Below are 13214 nucleotides of genomic sequence, written 5' to 3'. Positions count from 1 at the left end.
TGAGGTAAATCATTTCACTGCCTTTGTATAAAAAATAAAATAAATAATAATGTTTTACTTCAAAGACAATCATTTGTGATCCCCTGCTGTAATGTCTGTATACTCCTTTTCTTTCTTTCTTTCTTTCTTTCTTTTTTTCTTTCTTTTTCTCTTTCTTTTTTCTTTCTTTTTCTCTTTCTTTTTTCTCTTTCTTTCTTTCTTTTTTCTCTTTCTTTCTTTTTTCTCTTTCTTTCTTTTTTCTCTTTCTTTCTTTTTTCTCTTTCTTTCTTTTTTCTCTCTCTTTCTTTTTTCTCTCTCTTTCTTTTTTCTCTCTCTTTCTTTTTTCTCTCTCTTTCTTTTTTCTCTCTCTTTCTTTTTTCTCTTTCTTTTTTCTCTTTCTTTTTTCTCTTTCTTTTTTCTCTTTCTTTTTTCTCTTTCTTTTTTCTTTCTTTTTTCTTTCTTTTTTCTCTTTCTTTTTTCTCTTTCTTTTTTCTCTTTTTTCTCTTTCTTTTTTCTCTTTCTTTTTTCTCTTTCTTTTTTCTCTTTCTTTTTTCTCTTTTTTCTCTTTCTTTTTTCTCTTTCTTTTTTCTCTTTCTTTTTTCTCTTTCTTTTTTCTCTTTCTTTTTTCTCTTTCTTTTTTCTCTTTCTTTTTTCTCTTTCTTTTTTCTCTTTCTTTTTTCTCTTTCTTTTTTCTTTCTTTTTTCTTTCTTTCTCCCAAGCTGCTATGTAAGACTCAAGATGACATAGTGGTGAACTAATTAGCATTTGGCTACAAATGGTAGCACAGTCTACAGATATGGCTACATAAGTGGTGACGAATTGTCTCCCTTCCATAATGAGGCCTCTTGGAAAAAAAAAATGGACATGTGAAATTTTACCATGCAGGAGTTTTTTCCCATTAAATAAGATTATCTGCAAATTTACTTTTTCTTGAATTCAGAGAAGCCTATGTATTTCCATATGGGAGAAATCACAGAAGGCTTGGACATGCGGGCTGAAGTGGGGGTCCTTACACGAAACATTGTCATCCAAGGCGAAATGGAGGAGACTTGTTATGGAAACAACCAATGCAAATTCTTCAACTTCGATACCTTTGGAGGTCACATTAAGGTATGTTTGGGTACAGGGTGGTTACTTTGCGCTTGTCCTGTAAAAGAGTGATCACATAGCATGCACAAAATTCTGTTGGCAGTAGGGCTGTGGAGTCTGAGTCGGTGTCCATTTTGGGACACCCAATAAATTAGGTTCAGTAGTACAATGCAGAATGAATAAATTTGCTAGTTGTGTGTTTTGGTCCATTTGCATTGTAGAATTATCATAAACTAACATTCCTAGGAAGACTTGGTTCACAATCTTGTAGTCTGAACAGGCTGCTGTATGTAGGCACCTCTTTTTTAGGCGGATACCGCCTGGATAAAGTGACGCAAAACAGCAAAAATTAACATGGTACACAGCAATGTCAAAATGATTGCTGGGCCCATGTACCATCTTATGTCACTACTTTTAATTGCTTTAGGGTTCAAAAACCTTGAAGCAGTTAAGTGACATGTTTATTCTTCGGACTGCTTCATTTGGAGCCGCCCGCTCTATATACTCAAGAGTATTGCTCAAAATCGCTAACAAAGCCGCTTCAGGGAAACGACTGCCAGCTTTTTTCTGAAGCGGCTTCACCTTGGGAACGCGCAGCAGTTTCATTGGCGTCTTGCTGGGTGGGTAAAGACTGAATTTACTTGCACCCATGAGCCGTTTCATTCTATACATGGACTCCTCAAATGCTTATTTTAATATCCGGATTATACAGCCATTCTGACATTGATAGTCAAAGTACACCATCCTCATCAGGTCTAAAAAGGGTTTGTCCTGTCCAAATCGATAAGTCTACAGTAACTGTGTGTGACTGTTGACTTGTGATTCGCCTGTTTGAGCCGGGACCGGAGGGTATGTGTTATACATACTCCCGGCCAGGGCCTGATTAGAGGGCGCGGCCTTGCTCCATGCAAGTGCATGGCAGCGAGGCCGCGCCCACTGGCCGGGGTATGTATAACTCATACATACCCTCCCGTTCCAGCTCAGAAACTGGCAAACCCCTGTAGTGCGCAGTGCGCGTGCTGGGGGGATTCATTAGTCTGCAGTCACACAGGGTGACTGCAGACTTTGTCGATTTGGACCAGACAACCCCTTTAATAATGTATGCAGTTTGTACTGTGAAATCTGGTGACACGCCTGCTTCAAAGACCTAGATAATGGCTAGAACTCCGATCAATAATGAAATGTAGTCACAGAGGTTACTTAATTATTTATAGTCTATATATAGATTTACAAATCGCGTAGAAAGCTTCAGATTGGACCAGTAATTACCTGAAAACATGTATACATAAAAGTTACCTGCTGATTTCTCCTAGGTATTGGTTAGCTGTAACTGTAACTTATCAGGTTGACAAACTTGACATTAAGAGACCCTGTTAAAAATCTGAGTCAATAAAGCGATTCCTGACTGACCTGGTGATCCTATCTTTTTATTGTAGCAGAGTCCACTTTATCTTTCTATTAGTAGCTCTCTGCAATATAGCTCCCTTCCTCTCAATCAGTTATGACTTGTTAACAACTTATATTTGGAATGTATGGTCATTCAGGAAGAATACAGTTCCGTAAAATGATTTCTCTTGAAGCCAACAAGTTCTCCAGAAAATTGTTCTGTAATAATATCCTCTTTCTTGGTAGGTGTTACAGAACTTCACCTCTGTTCATCTGTTTTATGTTGAACTGAAGCATATGGGTCAGCAAGTAATGGGCAGTTACCCTGTACACTTCCACCTCTGTGGGGACGTTGATGAAGTGGGAGGCCATGATCCGGGCACCTATGTCGAAGGACTATCTATTCACCATTGCTTTTCCAGATGTGTCACAGTCCATGCGACAAATGGTTTGTTGGTATGTACACCTAGGAATTTGGATCTGATATACAGTACAGACCAAAAGTTTGGACACACCTTCTCATTTAAAGATTTTTCTGTATTTTCATGACTATGAAAATTGTACATTCACACTGAAGGCATCAAAACTATGAATTAACACATGTGGAATTATATACTTAACAAAAAAGTGTGAAACAACTGAAAATATGTCTTATATTCTAGGTTCTTCAAAGTATCCACCTTTTGCTTTGATGACTGCTTTGCACACTCTTGGCATTCTCTTGATGAGCTTCAAGAGGTAGTCACCGGAAATGGTCTTCCAACAATCTTGAAGGAGTTCCCAGAGATGCTTAGCACTTGTTGGCCCTTTTGCCTTCACTCTGCTGTCCAGCTCACCCCAAACCATCTCGATTGGGTTCAGGTCTGGTGACTGTGGAGGCCAGGTCATCTGCTGTAGCAACCCATCACTCTCCCTCTTGGTCAAATAGCCCTTACACATCCTGGAGCTGTGTTTGGGATCATTGTCCTGTTGAAAAAGAAATGATGGTCCAACTAAACGCAAACCGGATGGAATAGCATGCCGCTGCAAGATGCTGTGGTAGCCATGCTGGTTCAGTATGCCTTCAATGTTGAATAAATCCCCAACAGTGTCACCAGCAAAGCACCATCACACCTCCTCCTCCATGCTTCACGGTGGGAACCAGGCACGTAGAGTCCATCCATTCACCTTTTCTGTGTCGCACAAAGACACTGTGGTTGGAACCAAAGATCTCAAATTTGGACTCCTCAGACCAAAGCACAGATTTCCACTGGTCTAATGTCCATTCCTTGTGTTCTTTAGCCCAAACAAGTCTCTTCTGCTTGTTGCCTGTCCTTAGCAGTAGTTTCCTAGCAGCTATTTTACCATGAAGGCCTGCTGCACAAAGTCTCCTCTTAACAGTTGTTGAAGAGATGTGTCTGCTGCTAGAACTCTGTGTGGCATTGACCTGGTCTCTAATCTGAGCTGCTGTTAACCTGCGATTTCTGAGGCTGGTGACTCGGATAAACTTATCCTCAGAAGCAGAGGTGACTCTTGGTCTTCCTTTTCTGGGGCGGTCCTCATGTGAGCCAGTTTCTTTGTAGCGCTTGATGGTTTTTGCAACTGCACTTAGTGACACTTTCAAAGTTTTCCCAATTTTTCGGACTGACTGACCTTCATTTCTTAAAGTAATGATGGCCTCTCGTTTTTCTTTACTTAGCTGCTTTTTTCTTGCCATAATACAAATTCTAACGGTCTATTCAGTAGGATTATCAGCTGTGTATCCACCTGACTTCTGCACAGCACAACTGATGGTCCCAACCCCATTTATAAGGCAAGAAATCCCACTTATTAAACCTGACAGGGCACACCTGTAAAGTGAAAACCATTTCCGGTGACTACCTGTTGAAGCTCATCAAGAGAATGCCAAGAGTGTGCAAAGCAGTCATCAAAGCAAAAGGTGGCTACTTTGAAGAACCTAGAATATAAGACATATTTTCAGTTGTTTCCCACTTTTTTGTTAAGTATATAATTCCACATGTGTTAATTCATAGTTTTGATGCCTTCAGTGTGAATGTACAATTTTCATAGTCATGAAAATACAGAAAAATCTTTAAATGAGAAGGTGTCCAAACTTTTGGTCTGTACTGTACCAATTAGCTTAGTTGTGATACCGCATCTCATTCCTACACCTTCACTGTCCATTGGTTTGCTTCTATCAAATTATTGAAGTTGTATTTATTAGCTACTTGGCTAGATCTCATTCTAAACCCAATGAATAGTGGAACAATAGAGAGCTTGCTGCTTTTCCTACTCTGAAGGCTAAATATGCCCCCATTAAGTAATGCTAATTGGGTGGTTTTCCCTGGCAAATTTGGTGTCTATTAGCTTTCCCCCAAAAAATGGATGAAAAAAGGAATAAAACTGCTTTGCTAGCAAAAGAACTTTGTGAACCCGGTTTAACATCCCAGTAAACATTGAATTGTTACTTTTTATAATCCGTTCTTGCCAAGTTATGAAACTATTGCAAAAGCTTTACTAAGATAAACATCATGCATTCGATTCCCTGCCAAACTATCCAGTAACTTCTTGGAACATATACAGACCTGGAAGACAAACTGCTTGGCATTGAAAGGTTTGACCCCAATTACAAAACTAGGTATGTCAGTTAAGGATTTGGGGAAGGGGGAGAGGTAAGGCTGTGGTGGAACAATTTGTTTTGTTTCTATTGTAATCTGATAGTGCAGACACTTGGGCATTATAGAATGTTGGGAGATTTCAGCTCTGAAGCTTAGAGAATTGTGGTTACAGCTCTAATGTGTAATACTGGTTTTATAGATTTCTGTCCCAATATCTGTGTAAATGGCAATTCTTCCCATAATCTAGTCTGAGCTGCTAAAAACACCCCAATTTGTTGATTGACATCATAACCGTGGTTTCGTGTCAACAGCATCTGAAAAACACTTCAGTATAGGGAAATGGAAGCTTTTGCCACCACATCATCATAAAGATGAGGATTCGCTCTGTGTATATGGCCAACTCAAATCAGTATTAGGCCACGGCCCCACTATCAGTATTCGGTCAGTATTTGGTCAGTAGTTTTTTCTCAGGTGTGGGAGCCAAAACCAGGTGAGGAACAATCAGAGAAAAGGTATAATAGAAACAAGTCACCAATTCTGCATTTATCACCCACTCCTGAGAAAAAATACTGCCAAAATACTGATAGTGGGGCCGTGGCCTTAAGCTGGCCATACATATATGTGATAGCTGTCAGTCTAGTGCTCATGAGTTTTCAGTGGGAATAAAACCGCTATCTGACACCCAAAAAGGATCAGGCCACAAATTCTAACACTTGATTCTCTCTCCCCTGACCTCTGTGGGGGCGGGGGTGGGTGTGAGGGGAGAGTTGGGAAGCCCCCATACACATCAGATTGACAGATCAGCCGACTCTTCTACGGTGTATGAGAGGCCTTTAAGTTCTCCATACACATGCAATAGTGACTGGCCAAAAAATCATCTGGCTGATGGCAATTTCCCCTTAAGGGCCGTGTCACACAACCGTATATTCCCTCATCTGAGAGAATCAGGTCGATTATGCTAATGACACTCTGATCAGAATTTGTTCCAAGTGTTTGCATAGCATGGTCCGGTTTGCTCAGATGAGGGAATCCTAGCACATTGTGAGGAGAAGATGGAGAACAAAATTTCTCCATTGTGTGAGGTTGTGGTAATCTGACTGCATTCAGATGTCATCCGAGTGCAGTCTGATGTTTTCTATGCACCCATAGACTTGAATGGGTGAGTGGCATCCGATTTCAGAGTGAAAAAAATATTAGATGTCACTCATCCAATGTATATCATGGTGTGAGTGAGCCCTGAAACTAAAACTTAGCTTGCCTGTGCGCATTTTTATTGCAAGGGACAAAGGACCTTGCATATTAAATAAAACCCTTACACACATGAGATTGTCTTTTGACCTTTCTCTTTCATTTTTTTTTTTCTCTTCATGAAAATATAAAAAATATTTTTTTTTCCATATTGCAATCTATTACATAATTTAAAAAAACAGATCTTTTAATATTCACAGGCTACAAGGGCTGTTCCATAGCTATACAAAGCGGGGTCAGCTGTGACTGCCTGTTGTGATTTGTGGATCCTGTCATCAGCTGTGTATAGAGGTGTGTTACCTGTCATTACAGTCCTGCCTCTGCTGATAATGACACTGCTGAAAAGAACAGGACGTAGGAGAGTAAAAGAGCCCCAGTGACCACACTACAATACAGGTTGTGATATGAATAACCGTGCCAAAATGGAACAAAAACCTGATTTAAACAATTTCATCTTCTGATGATACATTCCTTGTACCAGACATTGAAACTGATAACCGGCCAATTGGACAAGTGGGAGGTGAATGTTGGTTATTCAGGTTATAATTGACTATTTCTTGGATTAGCAGCGGACATTAATCTACTACCATATTTTGTACAGATAAAGGACACAGTTGGCTATGACACACTGGGGCATTGTTTCTTTCTGGAGGATGGTATAGAACAAAGGAACACTCTGTTTCACAACCTTGGACTTGTAACCAAGCCAGGCACTTTATTACCCACAGACCGGAATAATAGTGTGTGCACAGCTATGAGGGATAAAGTATATGGAAACTACGTTCCTAATCCAGCCACGGACTGCATGTAAGTATCTGGCAGTGAACCGATCTATTTTCATGTCAATTTGGAACACTTTGGAATTTTGAGGAAATGCTTAAAAAATGGATTTAGTACCGTACAGTAATGCTGGAAACCTTCCCCCTGCCGATCATGTATGTGAAGCGTATTCTCCGGCCTTTAGGAATTAGTTGGCTGTGTACCAGGGTTGCCAACTTGACCTTTTATATTTTTTCTGGACAGCTTACTAAAACATCAGACCGACATTATTTTTTAGATACACTGGAAAACCACAATAGATCATTATGATTTATACGTGACATGTCTACAGTCCATAATTCTGATAATTTTACAGTGAAGAAAGTTAATGCGTTATCCGTAGAAGTTTCTTTTAAGCTTTAAAAAAAAAAAAAAGTGCCCTATTTTTACGGACTGTCCTGGAATTTCTGGATGGTTGGCAACCCTGCTGTGTGCTAGCATTGACTTATAACGATTGCTTTCTGGTGGGAGGTACCCACAATTAAATGTGTATGTGGGCAGCTCGACAGAAACTAGGGAGCAGGTATGTTTGACTTCAGCATGTCTTAGCTCCTGTAGAACAATGGATAAGTGCTCTCCGAGGCGTCTGGAGACCTCTTACCCAGCATCAGTGGTGGTGGAGATTTGGGCCAGGCCTCTCCATCCTTGTATATATGTCCCTTATCCTGGGCCAGTCCATATCTATCTCCCGTTCTGCTGCTGTTCTTTAGTGTATAAAAAAAATAAACCATTATACTTGCCTACCTTCCGATCCCCTGCCATGTGGCATCCTCTTCTGAAGCTGCCTTTGCGACCGCGGTAGTTACGCCCCTGCCCAGCACCTAGTCTTCGAAGGAACCATGATGTAAGCTACACAGCTTCTTACCAGCCAATGCTGTAACCTTCTCTAATTAAATAAGGGACTATTTGTAGAAAATGCTGGCTCCGGGATACCACTTTGTTTTATGTGTCAATTTCTGATTGATCAATCAGATTTGCAGCCCTTCTTATAAATCGGATATGAAAATTGGTCCTGAACTGGACACCCTTGTATAAGCTTGCGTTCTACCCCAGGCATTTTCGTTTCTCTATTTATACCAAGAATGCGACCTTCGACCCTTGTCCATTTTCCTATTCTATTTTTGATGTATCAGTTTGGGTGCATTGTAAAGTAGTGGACTTGAATGACAGAAAGTAATGAGAGTAGCTATGTCATCCTTAAGGTTACTTTACTATTGGGTGGAGGGGAGAGGGGACCTTTCTAATTTGTTTTGCACTTTACACAAAATCAACATTATAGGATATTTGTAATTATAATGCTTGTATCTTACAATGTGGAACTTTTTAATAGTTTATTTTATACATTCTGTTTTACCTACTTTTATTGCTTTACCTTTTTAGGGCAGTATCAACCTTCTGGATTGCAAATCCTAACAATAACCTGATAAGTAATGCAGCTGCTGGCTCTCAGGCAAGTCTTACTAACGGAGTATCACTCGCAATTGTAACACTGCTCATTTTTTAACATAGAAATCTTGATCAGATTTTTCACCTAAGTTTTCCAGTTTTGTAATTGCTCTACGATGTGCATATAACTGGAGGTTAATAGTTTTTATATTTTGTAAAGATTCTTTTTATAGTACATATTGTAGCTCTACTTTAGCTTCCTTTCACGTGTTTACTTCCTTAAATTTGGAAAGAAGTATTCCATATATCTAAGTGTGTATGTCTGTTTTTTTTTCCCATTATTGGATGGAATACTTGGGGTCAGGGGTCCAGCTTGTATAACCTCTATCAGTATTTAGAACAAATGGGCCTGATTGCTGATAAAAATGTAGAAGTGACAGCTCGTGTGTGATCACCTGGCTGAACAATCTGCTGTGGAACCAGTATGTTCTTGGTACATTTATCAGCAATGGGCCATATATTGTGGTGATTTTCCAGCTATAATGCTTTTCTTCATTTTCAGGATGCTGGGATCTGGTATGTGTTTCACAAGTCTTCAACTGGAGAATCCCACGGGCTCTATCCAGATACCAAATCTGAGCTCACACCTCTTGGTATATTTTATAATAACAGAGTCCATTCTAACTTCAAGGTAACTAGCATCTCATTGTAAATTTGGCAAACCAAATTAACTGTATGTATTGTAGCTTTTGCTTTCAAGAAATTAGGTTTTACCAGGTTGTCTTCTCATAGACACTGATTGTCTGTATTGCTGGTATATACCATCAATGTCCAAGTGACCATGGACTGCTGTCCCCTCCTAATTGGATTAATGTGAGAATGTTAAAGGGTTTTTCTCAGGAACATTTTAATGAACAGATCTTGAATAATAAGTTCTAAAATTAGATGTGTTTGAAGAAGAAAAAAAAGTTCCTGTGCTGAGAATATTTTAAATGTATGATCAGACCATGTTCCTGCATGGTCAGACACAGCCATTACATAGTACACAGCAGGGGCACATTTATAAGATTATCTCAGCACAGGAACATTTTATTTAAACACATTCAATTTTGGAAATGTATTCCAAGATCTATTCTATCTATCCAGTCGTTATTGACTTTGTGTCTAAACGGTTTGCCACCAATGTCTGTAAAAATATAACCTCTTTCAATATTGTGATGGCGTAAGACGCATCTCCTGAATGTCTGTTGTTTTATTCTTTTTAATATAACAGAAAAATATTTAGATTTGAGAGTCGTCAGTGGTTGATGCCTTTTAATGGCTAACTGAAAAGATGGTAATAAATTGCAAGCTTTTGAGACTACTCAGGTCTCTTCATCAGGCTGGTATACCACAAAATCTGAAGAGTCACATATTTATACACAATAAGACACAAAAATAATGCAATAGATAAGACAGGTGATGGAAAGCAGAGTTATGGAAGAGCGAAACCTTTCTGGCTATAAATATTTTAGCAGTTAATAGATAAGGAGTGTGAAGGTTTTATTGTCCTGAGACTAGGTCCAGTGTTATGATGGCCTCACAAGTCTGAGGGGCACATTCCTTAGTTGATGTAGAATGACATAAATCCATGCGACACATTCATTCCTGCTCTGAAAGTGTTAAAGGTCATCATCAGGTTATATTCTGAGATTCTTCTTTCTCTACGTTAGATGTGATACAGCTGAAAGTACCTGGGATCTTATAGTCCTGATGTGAATTGGGGATCTTTATCTTGTCTGTGGTTGTTATAAACGGACAGGTTTTAATTTTTTTCTGGTTGCAATGAAAGGTACCTGTAGCTGGAGGAGATGACAGGGAGCTTCTGACAATGATGCTTCTTAGATTTGGGGGCTGCCTGAAACACAGAAGTGGGGGGTCTGGAAATATAGATTGTAATCGGGCATCTTTTTGTAGTAAAGGTTGTAGTTTCCGTGCATTACTCCTTAGCGCCTCCAGATTTGGATTGTAGGTGACTACTAGAGGCACCCGATTGTTTTCTTGTTTGGTTTTGTAATGTAGGAGATGATTCCTTGATATTCTGGTGGCTCTTGTAATCTAGTTCTCAATTGTTCTTGGATGGTAGCCCTGATTCAAAAAGGTCTTTCTGAGGCCATCAAGGTGTTTGTCTCTATTCATAGGGTTGGAACATATCCGATTGTATCTGATGGCTTGGCTGTAAACTATAGAGTTTTTTTTTTTTTTTTTTTATGTGTTTTGGATGGAAACTGTCCCATTTAAGGTATGTAGGACAGTTGATTGGTTTCCGGTACAAGGATGTCTCTATTTCATTGTTCTGTAGCTTGATGATGGTACAGGAGAAGTTGAATGTTAGGTTGATGGTGGGATGAAATCGATTAAAGTGTTCATGGAACGTCTTCAGCTGTTGCTCAGACCCCATCCAGATGATAAAAATATTGTCAAAGAAATGATAGGCCAGAGGTCTGATGAAACATGAGGACAAAAAGTCACTTTCAAGCTTGGCAATGAAAAGATTTGCGTACTGCGGAGCCATTTTACTTCCCATCGCTGTACCAGTTTCCTGTAGATATATGTTGTTATCAAATTCAAAGTCATTGTGGGTGAGGATGAATTCTGTAAGTTTGACCACAGAATCAGCAACAATTCCTGTATTTTCCATGAAGATTTTGCAGGCATGTAATCCATCCTGGTGTGGGATATTAGAATACAAAGATTCCACATCCATGGTGGCCAGGATGGTTCCTTCTGGTAGAGGACCTACTGCTGCTAGTTTATTCAGTAGGTCTGTCATGTCCTGAATGTAGCTGGGTGTACTCTTTAGCAGTGGTTTAAGAACACACTCTACCCATCCAGAAACTTGCTCAGTAAGGGTGCCCACACATGAAATAATTGGTCTTCCTGGATTTCCAGATTTGTGGATTTTGGGAAGCATATAGAATGTCCCTATTCTTGGACTCTCTGGTATCAGGTCATCTCATCGGCTCTTATGGATTCGTCAGGCAGACAAGATACCAACTTGTTTAGTTCCTTGTAATAGTCCTGTGTAGGGTCAGACTCCAGTTTTTTGTAGTAGCGTGTGTCCATCAGTTGTCTGTTTGCTTCCTTCATGTAGTCTGATGTGTTCATCATCACTATTGCACCACTCTTGTCAGCAGGTTTAATGAGATTTCTTTGTTGGTTTTCAAAGATTGTATGGCCTTTCTCTCCAGGGCACTGATGTTGGATGCGTGTCTCCGGTTTGTGTCTAGGATGGTGGATTTTATCACATGTGTGAAGAGTCTATATATGTATCCAAATGAGGGTTGCATCCCGGTGAAGGTGTCCAGTCTGACCTCTTCTTGGTTGTCAAGATCCCTTTTCCTTCAGTTCGGGTGGGTTCTGAATCTTCTGTAGCATTGAAGTGTTCCCTCAGGCGCAGTCTCCTGAAATAATTTTGCATATCACTACAGAGTTCAGTTTTATCTAGGGCTTTAGTAGGACAAAATGAGAGTCCCCTAGAAAGCACAGCCAGCTCCGCTTTGTTGGGTGTATAATCTGAGAGATTGATGAGTTAGATGCTTCTGTGTCTGGAATGGAGTGGTTGTCCAAATTGTCAAGTTTTGGCTTTATTTTGTAACTGTCTAGCGCCCTGAGTTTAGGCGCAATCTGTGCAGCTTCTTTTCCTTGTTATGAATCAGAAGGGTCCGTAGTTTGTTGTAGTATTGCTGTAATTTTTGCTCTGCGTTTTCTCTGTTTCCTCCGAGTTTCAAATTGCCCTTGGACTTTACTTTTGATGCTGTAGAAGACATGCAAAAGGTGGTTCCTTAGTCTCTCAGAAGTCCTGTGACAAAGGTTTTGTGCATAATGAGTATTGTAGGTATGAAGAATTGGGTTTGTAATCCAGAGTCCTTTAGGAATTAGATTCTCCTTTTTGCATTTAGATAAGAAAAAAATGTCACTGTCCAATTGTGCACGTTTCTTCAGAAGTGGCTTAAGTTCCATGAAGATGCGGTACATTCTGGTATCCTCCATTTTGATATAGGGAAAATATTTATTCTTGTACCGTGTTAGCCAGTAGATAGAAAAATATTTAGATTTGAGAGTCCTCAGTGGTTGATACCTTTTAATGGTTAACTGAAAAGATGGTAACAAGTTGCAAGCTTTCGAAACTACTCAGGTCTCTTCATCAGGCTAGTATACCACAAAATCTTGAGTCACATATTTATACACAATAAGACACAAAAATAATGCAATAGAGAAGACAGGTGATGGAAAGCAGAGTTATTATGGAAGAGATAAACCGTTCTGGCTATAAATATTTTAGCAGTTAATAGATAAGGAGTTTACAGCCAAGCCATCAGATACAATCGGATATGTTCGAACCCTCTGGATCGAGACAAACACCTTGATGGCCTCAGAAAGACCTTTTTGAATCAGGGCTACCATCCAAGAACAATTGAAAACCAGATTACAAGAGCCACCAGAATATCAAGGAATCATCTCCTACATTACAAAACCAAACAAGAAAGCAACCGGGTGCCTCTAGTAGTCACCTACAATCCAAATCTGGAGGCGCTAAGGATAGCTGCAGGGAAACTACAATCCTTACTACAAAAAGATGCACGACTACCATCCATATTTCCAGACCCCCCACTTCTGTGTTTCAGGCAGCCCCCAAATCTAAGAAGCATCATTGTCAGAAGCTCCCTG

At 39.7% G+C, this 13214-nt stretch overlaps 1 protein-coding gene across 1 annotated transcript in view; it reads left to right on the top strand.

Moving 5' to 3' along the window:
• CEMIP2 (cell migration inducing hyaluronidase 2) overlaps positions 1-13214 on the top strand; it is a 97674-nt gene that overhangs the window by 37828 nt on the left and 46632 nt on the right. Inside the window, exons 7-11 of the mRNA XM_073670387.1 lie at positions 920-1089; positions 2701-2910; positions 6901-7106; positions 8499-8568; positions 9067-9195. Of these exons, the coding sequence (XP_073526488.1) occupies positions 920-1089; positions 2701-2910; positions 6901-7106; positions 8499-8568; positions 9067-9195 (785 nt within the window). The remainder of the gene's footprint in view (positions 1-919; positions 1090-2700; positions 2911-6900; positions 7107-8498; positions 8569-9066; positions 9196-13214) is intronic.

This window comes from Phyllobates terribilis, unplaced genomic scaffold (genome assembly GCF_046119375.1).
Source record: "Phyllobates terribilis strain yellow unplaced genomic scaffold, ASM4611937v1 Scaffold_1__5_contigs__length_1240528914, whole genome shotgun sequence".
Classification (NCBI taxonomy): Eukaryota; Metazoa; Chordata; class Amphibia; order Anura; family Dendrobatidae; genus Phyllobates; species Phyllobates terribilis.
This window is presented reverse-complemented; position numbering and strand designations above follow the sequence as displayed.